Source organism: Muscardinus avellanarius (assembly GCF_963383645.1).
Source record: "Muscardinus avellanarius genome assembly, chromosome: 7".
In the NCBI taxonomy this organism is placed as follows: domain Eukaryota; kingdom Metazoa; phylum Chordata; class Mammalia; order Rodentia; family Gliridae; genus Muscardinus; species Muscardinus avellanarius.
In genome coordinates, this window is record NC_137793.1 from 104,975,275 (window position 1) to 104,996,558 (window position 21,284).

A 21,284-nucleotide genomic window follows, 5' to 3' on the forward strand; every position below is an offset into this window, starting at 1 on the left:
GTGTTTATACGCACACGGGCGGGAGCATAGGAGTCATTACAAGAAATTTATTTTTTTCATAAAGAGACATAATTAGCTTTGCCACTCATTATGTGCAGGATAATTGCCACAGTCTGTACTTTAATACACTGTACATGCTGGACTTTATTAATTATTGTTCTCACTTGAGGAAACACAATTCGGACTCAATAATCTAAGATTAGACAATCAGGAAGTAACAGTTGTACAACCAGCGCCTGGAACTGAGCTCTCTCTCCGAGGTCAGAATCCAAGCTCTTTTCACTACTGCTTGACGAGAAGCCTGCTGTTGTACAAGGGCATGAGCCCAGTCAGCAAACACAGTGACTAATCTTGCTGTTGATAAAAAATGTATAATTTAAATGAAGTCATGAAATACTTTTTCCTATCCAATGAGATTGCTGTGTTTTAAAGATTCTACCTATAGCTGGTAAAAAATATGCTTATCTAATATTGAGAAGAGTTTTTTTTTTTTTTTTGTGGTACGAGGGGTGGAACCCAGAGGCTTTCTACCTCCTGCTATACTTCCAGACCTATTTTATATTTTATTTGGAAACAGGGTCTCACTAAGTTGCTGAGAGCCTCACTAAGCAGCTGAGGCTGGCTTCGAAACTACACAATCCTCATGTCTCAGCCTCCCAAGTGCTGGGATTACAAGTGTGCGCCACCACGCCTGGCTGAAAAAAGTTTTTAAATGTAGGTTGAGAATACTAAACATAATCATGAGCTTTGACTAGTCATGTAGTTCTTTCAAATCTATCTTAAGAAAGTAAGCTAAAGTGAGCTGAATTTGCTACAACATCATTCAAAATTGTTTAAAAATTTTAAATTAAAATATCTTTTTTTGTTTATTTATATTTGGTACTGGGGATTGAGTCTAGGGGCATGTATCCCAGCTACATCCCCAGCCCTATTTTTCTTTATTGAAACAAGGTCTCCCTAAGTTGTTGAGCCTGGCCTTGAACTTGTGATCCTCCTGTCTCAGGCTTTCAAGTACAGGGATTATAGACATGCACCACTACATCGGGCAGAAATCTTATTTAAAACATAAAATTCCAGGCATAAGCCAAGCATGGTGGTGCATGCTTGTAATCCCGGTGCTTGGGAGGCTGAGACGGGAGGATTGTGTAGTTTCAAAGCCAGCCTCAGCTACTTAGTGAGGCTCTCAGCAACTTAGTGAGACCCTGTTTCCAAACAAAATATAAAATAGATCTGAGAGTATAGCCCAGAGGTGGAAAAACCCTGGTTTCAACCCCAGTACTACCAAAAAAAAAAAAAAAATCCGGGCATAGTGGTGTATGCTTATAATCTCAGTACTCAGGAGGCTGAGAAAGGAGAATCACAGGTTCAAGGCCAGCCTCAGCAACTTAGTGAGGTTTTCAGCTACTTAGCAAGGCCCTGTTTCCAAATAAAAAATAAAACAGGTCTGAGGGTATAGCCCAGAGAAGGCCTCTGGGTTCTATTCTCAGTGCCACACACACACACACACACACACACACACACACAATTTTATATACTTTTATTGATGCATTGTAGTCCCACAGCATTATATAGTTCAGAATGATAGGGAAAAACATTAATAAAAACCCACTCAAGTCAGGTGTGAGGTGCACATCTTAATCCCAGTACTTGGAAGGCTGACAGGAAGATTTCAGGTTTGAAGTCAATTTCAGCAACTTAGTGACTCTGTTTCAAAATAAAAAAAAATAAAATCAAACAGGGTTGGGAGTCTAGCTCAAGGGTAGCATGTCCCTGGGTTGAATCCCTGGTACCACTACCACCAACAAAAGACTGCCCCAAAATAGAGAAATAAAACAACTATATGATGGCATATTATACACCATTAAAAAATATTTATAAGCCGGGCATGGTGGCGCACGCTTGTAATCCCAGCACTTGGGAAGCTGAGACAGGAGGATCGCACAGGTTCGAAGCCAGCCTCGGCTACTTAGTGAGACCCTGTTTCCAAATAAAATATAAAATAGGTCTGGGAGTATAGCCCAGAGGTAGAAAGCCTCTGGGTTCCACCCCCAGTATCACCAAAAAACAAAACAAAACAAAACCTGTTTGGCTGGGCGTGGTGGCGCACGCTTGTAATCCCCGTGCTTGGGAGGCGAGACAGGAGGATCTTGGAGTGTAGCCTGGAGGTAGAAGGGCTTCCAGGAACCCCAGTACCACCACCAAAAAAAAAAAAAAAAACTTTATAAAGATGTAATAATGTAGGGAATTATTTATAGTTGGCATTAAATGAAAAGTAGCAGGATACAAAGATACTTATGACCCCAACTTTTTTTTAAAGTCTATAGAAATATATTAAAATATTGCCGGGCGTGGTGGCGCACGCTTGTAATCCCCGCGCTTGGGAGGCGGAGACAGGAGGATCGCGCAGGTTCGAAGCCAGCCGCGTGTGCTGGCTTAGGAGACCCTGTTTCCAAATAAAAAAATGTAAAAATAGGTCTGGGAGTGTAGCCCGGAGGTAGAAGGGCTTCCAGGAACCCCAGTACCACCAAAAAAAAAAAAAATAATAAATAAATAAAAAAAAAATATTGTTAGTGGCTGTTTCTGGGCAGTGGATAAAGTAATAATTTTTTATTTTTAGTTTAAAGATATATATATTTTTGGTGGTACTGGGGTTCCTGGAAGCCGTTCTACCTCTGGGCTACACTCCCAGACCTATTTTTACATTTTTATTTGGGAACAGGGTCTCCTAAGCCAGTGCGCGCGGCTGGCTTCGAACCTGCGCGATCCTCCTGTCTCCGCCTCCCAAGCGCGGGGATTACAAGGGTGCGCCACCACGCCCAGCTAAAGATATTTCTAATATCCTTTAGGTTAGAAGTTTTATAATACCTGAATCAAGCTGGGCATGGTGGCGCACGCTTGTAATCCCAGCATTTGGGAGGCTGAGACAGGAGAATTGCGGTTCGTGGACAGCCTCAGCTACTTAGTGAGGCCCTTTGCAACTCAGTGAGACCCTGTTTCAAAATAAAGAATAAAAAATAGGGCTGGGGGTTGCTTGGAGGTTGAATGCCCTGGGTTCCATCCCCAGTACTGCAAAATAATAATAATAATAATAATAATAATAATAATAATAATAAACAATTATTATTATATCTGAGTCAATATGATGAGTAAAATAAGTTGCTAGTAGAAGCAGAACTAGTTTCTTGTGATTCAAATATATTCTTTCTATCCTGAAATGACAAAAGTCTGTCCCCTTGTTTCCAGGCAGACTGTGGATTCCAGGGGACTGTGAATACTGAAGCCAGGTAATCCCAGTTTACATGCCAAGACTCTGATCAAGTTCTGAGGGAATAAGATTCCATTTTCTGAAGGAAAAGGCAGAAAGCTGTACCTGGTGGGATTTACCACCATGGGCACCCAGGGCCCGAATCACCCCCAGGAAGGAGCGGCCTCCGGGAGCTCCGGGGCTGAGGTAGAGGACAATTCCCTGTTGATTAAAGCAGTTCAAGAGGAAGACATCCCCAAGATCCAGCGATTGCTGGAAAGAGGGGCGGATGTCAATGTCTCCGACGAGTGGGGCTGGACGCCTTTGCTCAACGCCGTCCAACGCGGCCGGGGGGACATTGTGGAACTTCTGCTTCGGCAAGGTGCCGACCCTCGCCAGAAGAAGAGGAACGGAGCCACCCCCTTCATTGTCGCCGGGATCACGGGCGACGTGGAGCTGCTCAAGCGCTTCCTTCCAGAAGATGTCAACGAGTGCGACTGCAACGGCTTCACCGCTTTCATGGAAGCTGCCGGGCAAGGTCACGTCGAAGCCTTACGCTTCCTTCACGCCAGCGGAGCGGAGGTGAATTTGAGTCGAAAGACCCAGGAGGGTCAGAAGCGGCTTAAGAAAGGAGGGGCCACGGCCCTCATGGACGCAGCTGAACAGGGCCACGTGGATGTTGTCAGGATTCTCCTGGAGGAGATGGGCGCAGACGCCAAGGCCCGGGACAACATGGGCAGAAACGCCTTGATCCACGGGCTCCAGAGTTCCTCTGATGGGAATGTGGAGGATCTCACCCGCCTGCTGCTGGACCATGGGGCCGAGGTCAATGTGAGAGGAGAAAAAGGGAAGACGCCTCTGATCCTGGCGGTGGAGAAGAAACACTTGGGTTTGGTGCAGATGCTTCTAGAACAGAAGGACATAGAGATTAATGACACCGATAGGGAGGGCCGAACGGCCCTGCTGGTGGCTGTGGAGTCCAGACAGAAGGACATTGTCCAGCTGCTGTGCAGGAAGGAAGCCAGCCTCGATTGCGGGGATCTCATTATGATAGCCAAGCGGAATTACGACCAGCCCCTGTTAAGGATTCTTCGCCTCTGTGGAGCCAAAGAATATTTTCACCCTCCTTCCGAAGACTGGGAGCCTCAGAGTTCACGCTGGGGGCCCGCCCTGAAAAAACTCCACAGGATCTACCGCCCTAGGATTGCCGATGTCGTCAAGATATTTATTGATGAAGAGTACAAAATCGCCGACACTTCTGAAGGGGGCGTCTACCTGGGGTTCTACGGGGAGCAGGAGGTGGCCGTGAAGCTATTCAGTGAGGACAGCAGACAGGCGCAGAGGGAAGTCGCCTGTCTGCAGAAATGCAGAGAGCACAGTGGTCTGGTGACCTTCTATGGGGCCGAGAGTGGCAAGGGCTGTCTCTACGTGTGCGTTGCCCTCTGGGAACAGACTCTGGAAGAATGCTTGCATGGGCGCAGAGGGGAAGCTGTGGACGATCAGGAAGATACATTTGCCCGAAATGTCCTGTCATCTATATTTAGGGCTGTTCATGAGCTACACGTGTTGCATGAATACACACACCAGGATCTGCAACCACAAAACATCTTAATAGGTGAGTCCCTGTCCTGATCTTTTTCTGTGCTGCTATGACAGAATACTACAGACCGGGTAATTTAGAGAGAACAGAGGTTTATTTCTTACAGTTCCAGAGGCTAGGAAGTCCACCGGCAACTGGAAAGGACCTTCTTGTCATGCTATCTATGATAGGAAGCAGAAGGGCAAAAGAGATGAGAGAGCAAGAAGGGGGCAAACTTGCTTTTATAAAAACGCACTCCAGGGACTGAACCCACTCGCTTGATAAGGGCATTCATCCATTCATGAGGGCACATCTCTCAGGACTTAACTTTTGGGGGTTCCCACCTCTCAACACACACAAAAGCTATAAAACACTCTAAAAGACAACACAGGAGAAAACCTAGAAGACCTTAGGTTTAGTGATGAGGTTTTTAGATGTAATACCAAAGGCACAATCTATGAGAAAAGCATTGATAAGCAATAGGGATCAATTTGTTTTGTGAAAATTAGACAAAAAAAAAATCTGCTCTGCAAAAGACATGGTTAAGAGAGTGAAAAGACCAGTTACAGTCTGGGAGGGAAATATCTGCAAAAGACACAGATATTTGGGATTGCTATCCAAAATATGCAAAGAACTCCTAAAACTCAGCAAAGAAAATGGAGCAAACTGACTTCAAAAAGGGCCAGTGACGTGCAGGCTCATTGGCAGCAGGATGGAGGGCACATTTGGTCCTAATCTCCCATCAACAGTTTGTTAGTAGTGTCTGATTCAATTGCGGAAAGCAAGCCTAAGGTGTTAAAAAATATTTTTAGCACTTTAACAATATCGGTTAAGTGAAAAGTTGGTGCCTGGGAAAGAAACATTTTTAACACTTTAACAATATTTGTTAAGTAAAAAGTTGGTGCCTGGGGAAAAAATAACCCATAAAAACCATGTGTTAGAAGAGCAGGGAGATGTTTCATGCAGGCATCCTCAGTTCAAATGGCAGAAAACTCAAAGCAATTTAAGCAATAAAGGGAAATTCTTGGTTCAAGTATCTGGTTTTCATCAGCCACTCTGTCTGCCTCTTCAGGCTCACTGCAGACCACGTTGGGACTCCATCAGGTTGGGACTCCATATCGGTTCTCTGGACACGGGGATTTTCTGAGTTTCTTTTTAGCCTCAGGAATTCCGATCTGAAATTCTCTCCTCTCACTCCATTTGCATACCCAAGGCCTACACTGCCTTTTGTCTAAGTTTCTCTTCCTTATGGGAGGACCCCTCCCCACACACACACACCTTCACTGCTAAGCATGTGGCTGTCTTATGGCCACTGAGCAGCTAACCATCAAGGCTCTAACTCTGAGATGGTCTTGGCATAGCCTTCCACTAAATCAAGCCAACTGGCCGCAGCCCATTATCACATTTTAGACAGTTATCACAGACCATTCTGCACTTTTTGGCAAGCATTTCCAAAATGGGAATGATTTCTACATTTATTTGTGCAATTATTAACTTAATATCTGTCTCTTGGTCCAGAGACTCTGGGATAGTATTCTCCTTCCCCATCATTTTACCTCTTAATGAACACTTATTGACACATTTAACAAGTTTATTTTATTTATTTATTTATTTATTTATTTATTTATTTATTTGCAGGTCTGGGGATGGAACCCAGGGCGTTTGACCTCCGAGCCACACCTCCTGCCCTATTTTTTCTTTATTTTGAAACTGGGTCTCACTGAGTTGCAAAGGGCCTCACTAAGTAGCTGAGGCTGTCCGCGAACCGCGATCCTCCAGGTCTCAGCCTCCCAAATGCTGGGATTACAAGCGTGCGCCACCACACCCGGCTAACAAGTTTATTTTAATTAGGCTCTAGGTTCCCACAGGACTTCACGATCCAAGTTTGGAATCAAAGAGGCTCTGGAAGCACTGCATTGGCCCTCACCCTCCTTGGGTTACTCAGTCTTCCTTCTGAATCTCCTTTAAGTCAGAATCAGGGCACCTCCTCTCGAAGGATGAATGACTAACGGGACCTCCTTTCTTCTTGTCCCTGACCCTCACATCCATTCTTCCCTTTCCCTGAAAGCTCAGTAGCTTCCTTCAAGGGGAGCAGAACCCGAAGAAGGGAAGGAAGAAGGAGGGGCTGATTATAAACACATCACTGACCCGTGATGAGCCCCAGCCTCAGTGCGCTGGGGCTGGCTGGCTCAGTTCAGCGGAATGAATGCCATTCTAAGACAGGCTTGCACTTAGACCTCCTTGGGTGGTTGATCCTTAGGCACAGGATGCAAAGTTGACTCCTGCTAGCTGCTCCTTTACAAGTCTGTGCTGTTCGCCCCCCCCCCCCCAAGGAATTGTACTTGTGGGGAGCTGATTAGATTTATCCTCATCTTTTTCCTCCTCTCTGGCTTAGAAAATATAAAATATATGTCTTGCTTTTGGAAGATACCTAATAGATCAAAGGAAATGGTATACATGACACTTTTGGGGAAGTAAACAACATTATTACTTACCTCCATCTAGAGATAACGGACTGCACAACAGATCATTTATTTAAGTCAATTGACTCTTGCAGTATGGAAAATGAGGATTTTCCATGCATTTCTTCAAACTTTCCTTTAGATTCCAAGAATGGTGTTTGCCTGGCCGATTTTGATCAGAGCATCAAGTGGGCTGGAGATCCAGAGGAAATGAAGAAAGACCTAGAGGTAATTTCTTCCGTGCGGGTTACTTTGGCTTCCTTCTGCTTCCTAATTTGTTCATGACCTGGGTTCCTATGGCCAGTTAGAGGACATTTCTATTTCAACCAGGAAGGAAGAAATGTTCAGGGCTCCCCCTGCCCCGCACTATCTGCTCCCTGTCCTCATTCCTCCGAGAGGAGGCATTTCGTGGGCTTCTTCAGAGAGAGCGTTCCGTGTGCAGCAGGGAAGGTGTAATGGCTGAATCAGTGTGATGACACCAACACTTGAACCTTACCATATCTCTTATTATTTATTTTTTCTTGTACTAGCTAAATAAAAAGCTGAAATAAGAAAGCATGCCTTACCTCTTTTCTAAATACTTTCAGGTGGTATCCCCAAATATCTCCAAAATCACTCAAGGAGGTATTTTTCTGTTTATGAATATAATAAGTGAGATTTCTTTCCCACTCTATTCAAACTTCTGTGCTCAGCTTCAAAGAAGTCCAGATACTGAGGCTCTCAGAAAACTCCCAGGAGGGATGGGGTCCAGCCCCAACTGGAAAGAGATGATGGCTGGACTTAGATCCAGAAATAGCTGCTCCTGAGAGGATATGGAGCCTGGCTCTGCAGAGCAGAGCTCCCTGCTAGCAGTTCTCTCCCAGAGAGTACCACTGGGCAGGGCCTCTTCATCCATGCATCTGGCCCCTGGTCTGCCTTCTCTTGCTTCTGTGGCATCAGCCCTGGACTTGGCTGTGCCCCTGCCCACCTGGACAGGTTCTTTTATCTGCTGCTTCACGAAGCCCTCCACCCAGAGTTCCAGGGCACAGGCGGTCCACCGGTATTTTCCTGGTTTAGAGCACTCTCCCTTTCTCGAGTGTGCCTGTAATCTCCAAGCATGTTTGAGGCCCACCTCAACGATATCTCCCTTCAAGTGCTTTGCCCTGACAGCTGTAGCCCAGAACCATCTTTTGCTCTTCATAAACCTCAACTGTGCAGATCAAACACACCTGGAAGAGTTCTCTATGCACTCATTGTCTGCTCTCCCTAATGAGTCTGGGGCTTCTGGAGACGTCTCCCAGTATACAGGCAGACAGCCTGCACCATGCTTTCTGTGGCTACCCAGAGAGGTCGTTCACGAACACCTCTGAATTGACTTGTGGCTTTCGCACAGGCCCTCGGACGGCTGGTCCTGTACGTGGTAGAGAGGGGGGAGATCCCTTTTGAGAAGCTGATGGCTCAGAGCAGTGAAGAGGTGGTTCAACTTGCTCCACATGAAGAAGTCAAGGACCTCATCTGCCACCTGTTCTGCCCCGGGGAAAACGTGAAGGGCTGTCTGGGTGACCTGCTGGGTCACCCCTTCTTTTGGAGTTGGGAGAAGTAAGTAAAATGTGAGCTGTGTACAACACAGCCTCTCGAATGGAGGGGCAAGATGATCCAGGCAGGGGTCACGGCCTGGAATCAGCAAATCCAGGCTTTTCTCCTGGAATCTGGTCTCTTCTTCTAAAGAAAGGGGGATGGGAAGACAGAGGTGGCTGCCGACCCCATCGTGCAGAAATTTGAGGAGTTTTGCTACCTGGATTAAAAACCAGAATCTATCCATTTTCTCTTTCTGCTGAGAGTAGGAAGGAATGACCATAGTAATTCTGTCTCAGTCGCTACAGGATACTTCGGGATGTGGGGAATGAATCTGACATCAAATGTCGAAGAGTCGAAAGTGAGCTACTTCAGCGCCTGCAGCCTGGGCCATTTGAACCATCCAGAAGCTTCGAGGAGTGGACAGATAAGGTATAAACAATTCCTACGGCCCAGCAGTTATTCCTGGAAGGAGTCTATATGATGCTTTATGTTTGTGTTTTAGACTTATTTTATACCACTGGCCTGTTCTAACGAGAAAGTGAAAGGTGATTTTCCCTTCTTCCCTCGTCCTCACGGTCTTCCTTGGCCCTCTCAGGTCTCTGCTCCCCGACCCAGAGGCCAGGTCCCCTGATGGACTCTGAGTCAGGCTCCCCCTTGGGATAGCCTGGCCCATAAGCCTCACCGGAAAGCCTGGTCAAGAATCCTATTCCCGTTATGATTAGAGAGGCTGGCTAAATAGAGCTAGCTCAGCATGAGGACTTCCAGCCCCGGGAGACGGGCTACTTCCACTGCTAGTGAACAGCCGGCTCTGAGGAGTCACACTCGACCTATGTTCTGCCTGAGAAAGCACACCAGGAAGAAACAGTGGTCTCTCAAATGCCCCTCTTCAAGAAAATTCCCTTGAACCTGGGCTAAGTCACGAGGCTCTACAGACTCCATTGCCATCTTGCGCTTGCCTTTATTGTGATCTTTTTTCATTAGTGTTATTCATTCACAAACACACGTCAAATGCCAGTTTTGTGCTAGGCCAACGTGAGGGCCTGGGCGCGTAGAGCTGAAGGGGCCTGGTCTCTGTGGCGTCATTGTGCCCATTGCAGAAACGATGTGGTGAGATGCATGCTGGGCGCCCCACAGGACAGACGAAGCCTGTGAGGGAATCCAGCCCCTCAGGCCTCTGACTGGACCAGCAGCCTCCCTGGCCCAGGCCTCTGCTTCTCCCAAACCGCGCTGTTTCTTCTTCTTGCCCTCTTCTTGCTCCAGGCTACACGTTCCACTCCCAGTTGCTGCCTTACTGTCTCTTTTTGCGTTCTGTTCGGTTCTGTGAGGGCGGAGACTGCCCGCCATCTTGCTGGTTATTTTATTTCTGGCTTGGAGCAGGTGTGCCATGACTCCTTGCTAATAAACACCTACCGAATGTTGGCTCAATGTACACGTGTAGGACAGACATTGTAACTAGAGCAGATGATAGTGACGTAGAGGTTCTAGAGCGCCTGACTACTCTACGAAAGCCACAGTTCTCGGAACTTTAGGGAGTTACCGCCTTTCATCCCTATAAGAGCCTCTGACGGAATTACCTATGTTTTGCAGATGGCTAAGCTGAGGCACAGACAAATAATTTTTTCCCAAGAGTTTGTAAGGGGTGGCTTAGGATTCAAAGGTGGGCAAGGATGGCTAAGGAGGCCATGTGCTTAACCCACTCCATTCCCAAAGCTATGACATCACCAGCTTCACCAAGTCGTTTAATCACTGAGAAAAGCCAGGCTCAGGTGGTACCTGAAGTATTTGGGGGTGGGAAAACCAGAACAGGGGAGAAAAGCCTGTTCCTTTTCCCAGCTCGTTGGTTCTTTGCCTTAGATTTCATGGGCTTATATTGAATTTTGATTGGCTTCAAGCCTTATTGGGATTCCCATTTTTTTTTTTTTTGGTGGTACTGGGGTTCCTGGAAGCCCTTCTACCTCCGGGCTACACTCCCAGACCTATTTTTGCATTTTTATTTGGAAACAGGGTCTCCTAAGCCAGCGCGCGGGGCTAGCTTCGAACCTGCGCGATCCTCCTGTCTCTGCCTCCCAAGCGCGGGGATTACAAGCGTGCGCCACCACGCCCAGCTTGGGATTCCCATTTTAAGCTGTGTTTTTCTGTTGACTTTAGTGATGGGCCCTTGTCCATAGTCAACTTTTATTTTTATTTTTATATATATTTTTTGGCAGCACAGGTCTAGAACCCGAGTTTTCCAGAGTTTATTTCTGCATTTCTCAGGCTGCCCCATCCTGCCGCCCTAGGCCGCTCCCATGGAGCACACCCGCACACTCCCAGCTCTGTCCCCCGTAGGCCCAGTCGCCAGTCACTCTTCCTTTGTGACTCTCTGGCTTCCTGGTGTTGCATCTTATCCTGTTACCAAAACTCTTTCTAAATATGAGGCGCCTGCAAAGGCGACAAGCACAGAGCAAGACTGAGGCATTCATGTGAAAGGCAAATGTTGTCCTGGGACATCGGAGGCAAGGACGGACAAGTCACCTTTTGGAGATACACTTTGAACCACCACAAACAAGCATACAGAAACCAACTCTGGTCCCTTTGGCAATGGCTGCTAGGACTGCTTTCCATCTGAGCGAGTCCCTTTAGAAGGAAATGTAATCCAGTGTGAATTGGGAAGCCATACAGATAAAAATGCTGCACAAGCCGGGCGTGGTGGCGCATGCTTGTAATCCCTGCGCTTGGGAGGCTGAGACAGGAGGATCGCACAGGTTCGAAGCCAGCCTCAGCTACTTAGTGAGGCTTTCAGCAACTTAGCGAGACCCTGCTTCCAAATAAAATATAAAATAGGTCTGGGAGTGTAGCCCGGAGGTAGAAAGCCTATGGGTTCCACCCCTAGTACCACAAACAACAACAACAACAACAACAACAAACAAAAAACTGCACAGTAGCACAGTGTGCTGGCGCATGCCCGTAATCCTAGTACTTGAAAGGCTGAGACAAGAGGGTCACAGGTTTGAGGCCAGTCTCAGCTACTTAGTGAGGCCCTTAGCAACTTAGTGAGACCCTGTTTCAAAAGAAAAAATAAAATAGGGCTGGCAGTTTAGCATACAGGTAGAATGCTTCTGAGTTCAAGCTCCAGTACCCCACCCTCAAAGTGTGTGTGCATAATATATAAATGATATATCATTATATGTTATATGCCATTATATATTATATATTATATTATATCCTATATACTTTTAAAAACTGTTTAATATAGCAAGCCCATTTCCTAATATAGTAGTCAAAGAAATTTTTTTTTGTGTGTGTGGTACTGAGGGTAGAACCCAGGGGCTTTTCTACCTCTGGGCTATATTCCCAGACCTATTTTATACTTTGTTTGGAAACAGGGTCTCACTGAGTTGCTGAGAGCCTCACTAAGTAGCTGAGGCTGGCTTTGAACCTGTGCGATCCTCCTGTCTCAGCCTCCCAAGCATGGGGATTACAAGCTTGTGCCACCACGCCCGGCTAAAGATATATATTTTTTAATGTATTGAATTTTTTTTGGAAAATTCACTTGAAAAATACAGACACAAGCTGGGCATGGTGGCGCACGCTTGCAATCCCAGTATTTAGGAGGCTGAGAAAGGAGGATCTTGGTTCATGGATAGCCTTAGCTACTTAGTGAGGCCCTTTGAAGCTCAGTGAGACCCTGTTTCAAAATAAAGAATAAACAGTAGGGCTGGGGGTGTAGCTCTGAGGTAGAATGCCCCTGGGTTCTATTTCCAGTGCTGCCAAAAAAAAAAAAATAAATAAAAAAAATACAGACACAAGCTCAAAGTTACTTAGAATTCCAGATCTAAACATGTTGGCATTTTGGTGTATGGCATGTATTTGTATTTTTTCTTAAATTAATGTGTTGTTAATTAGTAATAGGTAACATATTCACATATATTCACTATTACATATAGTACATATATTCAAACTTGTATTTTGCCTTAGGGCATTAACATGCCATCCGGATTTATAGTGTGTTGCCACAGTATTTTTGTGTAATGTTTTGTTTTTTAGATTGACACGGATGTTTTGAAGGATATGAATAGGTACTATAAGAACAATGGCAAATTCTACCAGAAGACTGTGGGTGATCTGCTAAAGTTCATCCGGAATATGGGAGAACATATCAATGACAAAAAAAATGAATGGTAAGTACCCTTTTCATAGAAATCATCTGTGAAGTGCGGACAATTAAAAAATAAGTTTCAGAGTCCTATCTGCATGGAAAGAGGGAAATATATTTTGATAAAAGAAAAGTTATTCTTCTCTGTTTGGAAGAGAGATTTCACTGTGAAATGCAGAATTAATTACAATTAATTATGGCTGGGTGTAGTGGTGCACATCTACGGTCCCAGTAGTTGGAAGGCTGAGACAGGAGGATTGGAGATTGCAGGCCAGCCGTAGCAACTTAGCAGGACCCTGGGCAACTTAGCTAGATGGTGTTACAAAATAAAATAAGAAGGGCTGGAGTGTAGCTCAGAGGTAAAATGCCCATGGGTTCAATCCCCAGTATCATACATAGACACACAGAAATAAATAAGCAAAAGCAATTAATTATGGACATGCTTAGCAGCCTCTCATCTTACTTTTAGTTTTCCTGTGCTTCACTGAGCAGAAAATAGTGACTTTGTATGTGAATAGCACAGGGGACCTGAAAGCTGGGAAAAGTGGATATAGAGTTATCCAAATTTAACAATAGAGCCGGGCATGATGGGGCACAATCCCAGTGCCTGGGAGGCTGAGACAAGAGGATCACAGGTTTGAGGACAGCTTCCACAAGCAGCAAGACTTTCATGAACCTAGTGAGACTCTGTTTCAAAGTAAAAATAAAATAGGGCTGAAGGTGTGCATCAGGTAGAATGTCCCTGGGTTCAACTCCCAGTACCATAAACACAAAACAAATCTAACAGCAATCTCAGGTTAGTTACATTGGCTTTTGCTGGCAAAAACCTTAGCTGCAAACTTGTATACATACTCAAAACGTTGCAGTTCTGAGCTCGTTGTACATAAGGGATGCGGAATTGTGTTATTTCCATTTTATGAATGAAAAAAACAGGTTCAGAAAGATGAAGCGGCCCAACATTGCAGTTACCCAACAGTCAGGCGATGAGTTTTGTCCTGTTGGATTCTGAAGCTCTTCTTCATCTTGCTATAAAAGTCAAGAGAGCAGAGAGATCTCCTGGGCTACATTCTGTGATGGGGTGAGGAGAAGAGCTTGGGGCGAGCGGGTCAAACCATGGGTGTTTCATTTCAGGATAAGGAAGAAAATTGGAGATCCTGCCTATTATTTTCAAAGGACGTTTCCAGACCTGGCGATCTTTGTCTACACAAAGCTGCGGGACACAAAATACAGGAAGCATTTTCCCCAAGCCCATGCCCTAACCAAGCGTGACAGAGGTGGCCAGGCCTGAGTGCTAGCCAAGCAAGTAGCCACTTTTTAAATTTTTTTTTTTTTTTTTGGTGGTACTGGGGTTCTTGGAACCCCTTCTCCGGGCTACACTCCCAGACCTATTTTGTATTTTTATTTTGGAAACAGGGTCTCTTAAACCAGCGAAGCTGGCTTCGAACCTGTGCGATCCTCCTGTCTCCGCCTCCCAAGCGCGGGGATTACGAGCGTGCGCCACCACACCCAGCAAGTAGCCACTTTTTGACTGTGTACTTCTGGCAAGGTGCAACTCTCTGGGCCTCTTCCCTAACCCTGTTGCTTGTGAGGGCTGAGTTGCTGCCTCTTGATGTGCAGTCTCTGGCACAATGCAATCCTGGCACACAGCAAACAGCCCACAGTGCGTAGCCAAGGTAGTGTAAACCCAAATCGCTCTAGCCCATCTGAGTGGGTAAAGTGGCAGGAACTGGAAGGGCACTGGCTTAGATTCTTCTTGTCAATTGCAAGTGCCAAGACCCCTCAGAACATGTATTTATCAACAATTACCTCATTCATTCTCACCTTGACCTTGAAGAACAGAATATTATCCCCATTCAAAGACCCTGAGCTCAGGGAGTCTGAGGTCCTTGCTCAAGACCATCATACAACATGTGCCAAACACTTCTAAATGGATGTGGTGTTTTTATTATCATGAACTTGGGTCCTTTAAAAACTTATTAGCAGCCTAGGGCTCTCCCAGATGAGACCCAAAGGGAATATGCCAAAGAAGTCCCAGGAGGCTCATCCATCCATCCGTTCAACATGTGCTGAGCGCCGCTATAAAGCTAGGCACACGTTGCACAAATTCCATTCCTTCTAGACGTTCACACGGCGGTTTTCCATGACCCTAAGGTGGGAGTTCTCGAATGGGGCCATTTGGCTCATGGGGGGCACCTGCTCCTCAGCGGCTCCTTCAGTACTTGCAGTTTTTGAGGTCATAGCTGAGGGGTCGGGAAGGGCAACATGATTGGCACTTAGTGATGGAGGCCAGAGATGGTGGCAGACACTCTGAAGTGCACAAGACAGCCCAGAGGAAGCACAATTATTCAGACTAAAAACCATCAGTGGTGCTGAGCCTGAGAAAGCCTGTCTTCAAGGCTTGGGACATTTTTGACCTGGCTGTAGAGCATGTGGACTGCCACACAGAGGAGTGATTCTGATTGATTTCCTTGCTTCTGGATCTCTGAGGAGTGCTCCCTCCTCCCTCCCTGCCCAGGCTCTGTCTGAGTGCCCGCCCTAGCTCCGGCACCCAGAGCCACGTCCAAGTCACTTCCCTCCAAGTCGCAGTTTTGATTTCCCCACGGGGACTGAAGTTCCTTGGGACCAGTGACTGGTTTTGTTTTGTTTTGTTTTCTGTTTTGTTTTGGTGGTACTGGGGTTCCTGGAAACCCTTCTACCTCTGGGCTACACTCCTAAACCTATTTTATACTTTTTATTTGGAAACAGGGTCTCTTAAACCAGCACGCGTGGCTGGCTTCGAACCTGCGCGATCCTCCTGTCTCTGCCTCCCAAGCGCCGGGATTACAAGCGTGCGCCACCACGACAAGCGTGCGCCACCACGCCGGGCCAGTGACTGGTTTTGAATTTGTATCTTCTCTGCTTAGCAACACAGCTGCCTCATGGGAATGTTCAATAAATATTCATTGAATAATGAATGAACCATCTTTGCCATGACTACTATTCCTGCCTTACCTTTTGGTGGGGTTTTGTAATTTATACATCATGTCTGCGTGTTTTCATCCCGTTTATGTTTTCAGAATGATCTTGCAGGGTGAGCATTGAGGTCCTCATTATACTGATGAGGACACTAAGGTTAGAAATATCTTGATTCACTCCAGGACATAACAGCCGGGGAGTATCATTGTCTCGATTTGGACTGAGTTTTCTGGTGCTAAGTGTGATGTTCTTTCCATTTTTTATCATGGTGGTGAGAAGGTGTGTTGGAATGAGAATACACAGTAGTTTCTGTTCTTTATGAAAAGGTTTCCAGTGATGGATAAATGTGCGCCACTGAACGGAGTTAAGATGTGCTAGGAGAAACCAAATGGAGGTTTTGTTTTTCTTCTTTTTATTTTTTTATTTTTTATTTTGTGCTGCTGGGGATCAAACCCAGGGACATTCTACCTCCGACCTGCACCCCAGCCCTCTTTTGTTTTCCATCTGGAAACAGAGTCTTTCTAAGTTGCTGAGACTGGCTTCAAAGCAATGATCCTCTCATTTCAGCCTCCCAAGTACTGCGATTACAGGTCCGGCTCTGAAGGCTTTTTAAAAATGAAGGTTTTTATGAGCAGAAAGATAGCTTTAGGTATTACAGTTATGCTTCGTCTGTCTGATTTGTAGTGAGTACCTGGATAGGTTAATGAAATGCCCAAGTGTGGAGCACACTCAATACATTTTGAATTGTCTTTTTAAGTCTGATTTTCTTTGCATGCCATTTCTACTTTAGAGACTAGCGGTATCTAAACTGGAAAATGCTAAATAAGCAATTTTAGGGTAAGTTTTAAGGAAGGGCATTTTGCTGTTGAAAAATGTGAAAAAGAACCTACTTCCGGTCCTCTAGTAATTGCTGAATAAAGTGGGCCCTGGGCATCCTCATGGAGAGGGCAGGAAGGAGCTGCTTGTTTTATACTGTGCTCACATTCTCTGAGATTTTCTTCTGACACTGCAAATATTTCCTATTTGGTTGTCATTATCACAAACACTTTATGGAGCATGTAGCTCGGATGAGGTGCAGTGTTAGGCCAGGCGGTTCTGTGCCAGGTTTGCCAAGCAGAAGTATCAGTTACACAGAGGAGGGAGGAGGTGATGTACCTAGAAATACTGAGCAAGCAACACGGGTGAGATACTGGCAGCAAGGGTAAAAACTCAAAGGGAGGGAGAGTGTAAGCAAGCTTCAGAAATATCTGAGGGATCCAGCACAGGGAACAACCAGTTCAAGGGCCCTGAGACACGCTCATACCTGGCCTGTTGAAGGCTGTAACAGTGTGGTACATCATACACAAAGGGAGCCGAAGAGCAGGGTGCAGAGGGAGGACAGGAAACAGGAAACCAGTGCGGGAGGGACCCAAGGCAATCGAAGGGTTCGGCGTCCTCCCTCCCTCCATACTGGGGATTGCATCCAGGGGCATTTGACTTCTAACTTGCACTTCCAGCCTTTGCATTTTTATTTATTTATTTATTTTTGCGGTACTGGGGATGGAACCCAGGGGCATTCTACTTCCAAGCTACACCCCCGCCCTATTTTTTATTCTTTATTTTGAAACAGGGTCTCACTGAGTTGCAAAGGGCCTTGCTAAATAGCTGAGGTTGTCCTCAAACCATGATCCTCCTGTCTCAGCCTCCCAAATGCTGGGATTACAAGGGTGTGCCACCATGCCTGGCTTGCATTTATTTATTTATTTATTTGTTTATTTATTTATTTTGTGGTATTGGGGGTGGAACCCAGGGGATTTTCTACCTCTGGGCTATACTCCCAGACCTATTTTATACTTTATTTGGAAACAGGGTCTCACTAAGTTGCTGAGAACCTCACTCAGTAGCTGAGGCTGGCTTTGAACCTGTGCGATCCTCCTTCTCAGCCTCCCAAGTGCTGGGATTATAGATGTGCATCACCACACCCAACAGGGTTTTTATTGGGTGAGATAAGAAACCCTGAGTAGACTATGGGCATGGGGCAGCAAGGTGCAATTTGAATTTTAAGAGAACCACTCTGGCTTCTCTATGAACAGACTGTGGAGGGCAAGAGGGAAAAGTAGATGAACTAAGAGGCCGTTCCACAAGGCATGCCAGAGATGCAGATTCAGAGATACGGATCCAGAGATGCGGTGGTTTCCCTTGGGTGAGAGTGGTGGAGCTGATTCCAGGGAGACTGGGGATGTGTCTTGAAGGGTGAGCCCAGGGGATTTGCTGACAGAGGGAGCGCTGGTGTGAGAGAGCGAGGGGTCCAGGACAGCGGTAGGCATCTTGGCCTGGGCAACCCGGAAGGAAGGAGGCTGCTGCTCAGGAAGATGGGAAGGCTTTGGGGTGAGGAGCAGGTTCAGAGGGAAGGGGAACACTTTCCCCATGGACCCAAGGAATGTGATCTTCCTGTTAAACCCTGGAACGAAAATGCCATACAAGGTCAGATGGGCGTCTCGGAAGTTCAGGCAGAGGCTGGCTGGGGATGGATTTATGAGTCAGCTAATGATGGTATTAAAGCCTTGTGCCAGGAAACAACCATCAGGACCACGGGTAGATAGAAGAAAGAGGCAGATGGAGGGGGGTCATTACTTCTGTCCTTTCTGATTACATCTTTCTGGCCAGAACGTAGTTACATGTACCTATCTAGAGCCTCAGAGGTGATTGGAATGAAGCTTCTGCTTGGGTAACAAGGGACTCAGCTAAAACATGGGGCTCCTACTACTAAAAATATCAGGAAGGGGCACTGAGGGATAGTTAGTAATGGCTTCTTACCTGATGTTTTATGATGCATTTAACTGTGACAGACTAGAAAGGGCTCAGCCCTCCCCAAGGATGTTTTCTTGTTTTTGAATGGAGTGTTTCTGTGGGTAGCCTCTGCTGTCCTCGGGTGCAGCTGGGTGGCCAGGCCGGGCCTGGGGGGATATAGTGGAGGTGGGGTGGGGACTCAGATATGGGAAACATTGCTTGCAATGCCAAGTGCCAGCCACAGCACTGCTGGAAGGGTTTGAGTTGTAGCAGCAGATACCAGCATCTCCCTGCCAGGACCACTGACAGGTTTCTGCAGCTACTGCTACTTTTATCCCTCCTGTGGTAACCATGGTAACCAGCACTGTGTTGCCCTCGGCTGCTCCTGTGTCTGCCATCTGTCACTGCTGCTTTCCCCACTGCCAGGGCAACCACAGCCACCACTTCTGCAACCACTGCAGCTAATGCCGGTCCAAGTGGCCATGGCCCTGGAGGTTTTCTGTAGGATCTTTCCTCAGCCTGCAGGGTGGCCATGGCGAACATCTCCACCATCTCATGGCAGCTGAGTGCCCATGGGTCCAACCTCTATGCACAGATCAAGCAAACTCAGGTGCTGGGAGCAAAGGAACTAGCATGAGGGTGCAGAAATTGTGTGGTCAACAGCAGACTACATGCATGTACCTGCACCCACCCTGTTTGCCTGTAAAAGCTTCATTTTTTATGTGGAGAGCCAAGTCTGCAATCTCTGTCCCCTGCCCTGCCATTTTTGTGCTGAGTAAAAGCCCTAATAAAGCCTCCTTGAGATGGTCTTGCTTGTTTCTTTGTGATTTCTTTCTTGAACTGAACACAAGGGTGCTCCAGTAACACTGAGCACTGGTAACAGTAAAGGGGGCTGTACTTTGTCTTTTCATGGTTTCTGAGTGGAGCAAAGGATGGGGTCATGTGCATTTGTATATTTATGGTTGTTTTGGTCAGCATTCTCAGTGCTGTGACCTAATACACCTGACCACACAACTTAGAGGAAAGGAAGACTTAATTGCTCACAGTTTTTGGAGATTTCAGAGGTTCAGTCCATGTCAGGCCAGATCTACAGAGCTCAGGGCATGGCAGAGAGAGAGAGAGAGAGAGAGAGAGAGAGAGAGAGAGAGAGAGAGAGAGAGAGGGAGAGAGAAACTCTGTTCTTACATCATGAAGGTTGGAAGCAAGAGAATAAGCAAAGGGATTCAAAGACATAAGCACAGTCGCTAAGGCCACACCCCTGGGAACCCCCTCCTCTAGCCACACCTCACCTGCTTAGGTTGCCACCCAGTAAATCCATAATAATGGATTTTTCCACTGATGAGATTACTATCTACTCTGTCTCTAATGGCGATACCTGTCATGTTCCTGGAAAGGACTCTGGAGTCCCTGTGGACCAAAGGAATTGAGGCAAACTGTCGCTGCTCTCAAAACCACAGAAGTGTCAAGCGATTGACCAGGAGAGCAACATTTTTGCTTTAGTAGCAAAATATAAAACTACTTTCTTCATTTCCAACATAAGCACTGGGAGAGCGCTGAGAACAGTGGGGCTGGGGCAGAACAACAAACACTGTACACACAGCATTTCTTTTACTAGGAACCAAAGAGCTGGAGTCAGCCCAGCAAAGGCTAACCAGGGTGACTGGAGACCAGGACCTCTGCGTCCATTCTCACTTCCTACTTTTCTTTTCTTTGGCAATGAAATGTATATAATATACATCATGTTCTCTAACTGGTTTTATACTAGAATCACGTGGGTCTCACCCTAGACCATTTAAATCAAAACCTTGGGTTGACCTCAGGCCCAGACATATTATAAAGCCTTCTAAGGACTTCTGATTTTGGATCTGGCACGTATGGTATTTAGAAGTTATCACACCATCCTAAATGCAAGTAAATAATTGAAAACATTAAAAAAAATCAACAACTCTTTTTAGATCCTGTGTAAGAGTGAGGTCATAGGGCAAACTCGTGCTCTGAAACCGGACAGTCTGACAGGCAGATACAGAGAATCACAATGTATGGGGAAGACCCACCTGGGTGCGCTCAGTAGAAAAGTAGTAGGTAGGAAACCTATACTGCAGTTGGCAGACTCCTGGAGGCTCAATGTGGGCGAGCTTGAGAGGTTTTTTTTTTTTTCTTTTCTTTTTTTGTGGTGCTGGGGATTTAACCCAGGGACATTCTGCCTCAAAGCTATACCTACATACCTTTTTACTTTTACTTATTTTGAAACAGGGTCTCACTAGGTTGCTGAGGCTGTCCTTGAACCTGTGGTCCTCCTTCTCAGCCTTTCAAGCACTGGAATTACCACACTCAGTGAGATAAAAATTTTAAGGAGACTCAGTAATAGGGAAACTCTCATACACTGTCAAATTCCCAGTGATAGTGAAACCCTCATACACTGGTCAAATTTACCTCCAGGAAGATTAGAGAAAAATCCCTTCAGGTTCCTGGAATGAAGAGGAGAAAAGCAACCATTCGGAAGTAGGACAGAATATTCTGTTCTTCAAAAGGCCTTCCCTCCAAGGGAAGAAATAATTCTATCATTGTCTCAAACATGTGTCA

General features: G+C 46.1%; 1 protein-coding gene across 1 annotated transcript; it reads left to right on the forward strand.

Moving 5' to 3' along the window:
• Positions 1-3,388: 3,388 nt before the first annotated feature.
• On the forward strand, positions 3,389-19,338 carry RNASEL (ribonuclease L; the record flags this gene model as incomplete). The annotated part of the gene is made up of 7 exons (XM_080698757.1): positions 3,389-4,859; positions 7,428-7,513; positions 8,658-8,863; positions 9,139-9,271; positions 9,940-9,990; positions 12,869-13,002; positions 19,227-19,338. The coding sequence occupies 7 exons, from the start codon at positions 3,389-3,391 to the stop codon at positions 19,336-19,338; spliced, it is 2,193 nt and encodes a 730-aa protein (XP_080554883.1).
• Positions 19,339-21,284: the final 1,946 nt, after the last annotated feature.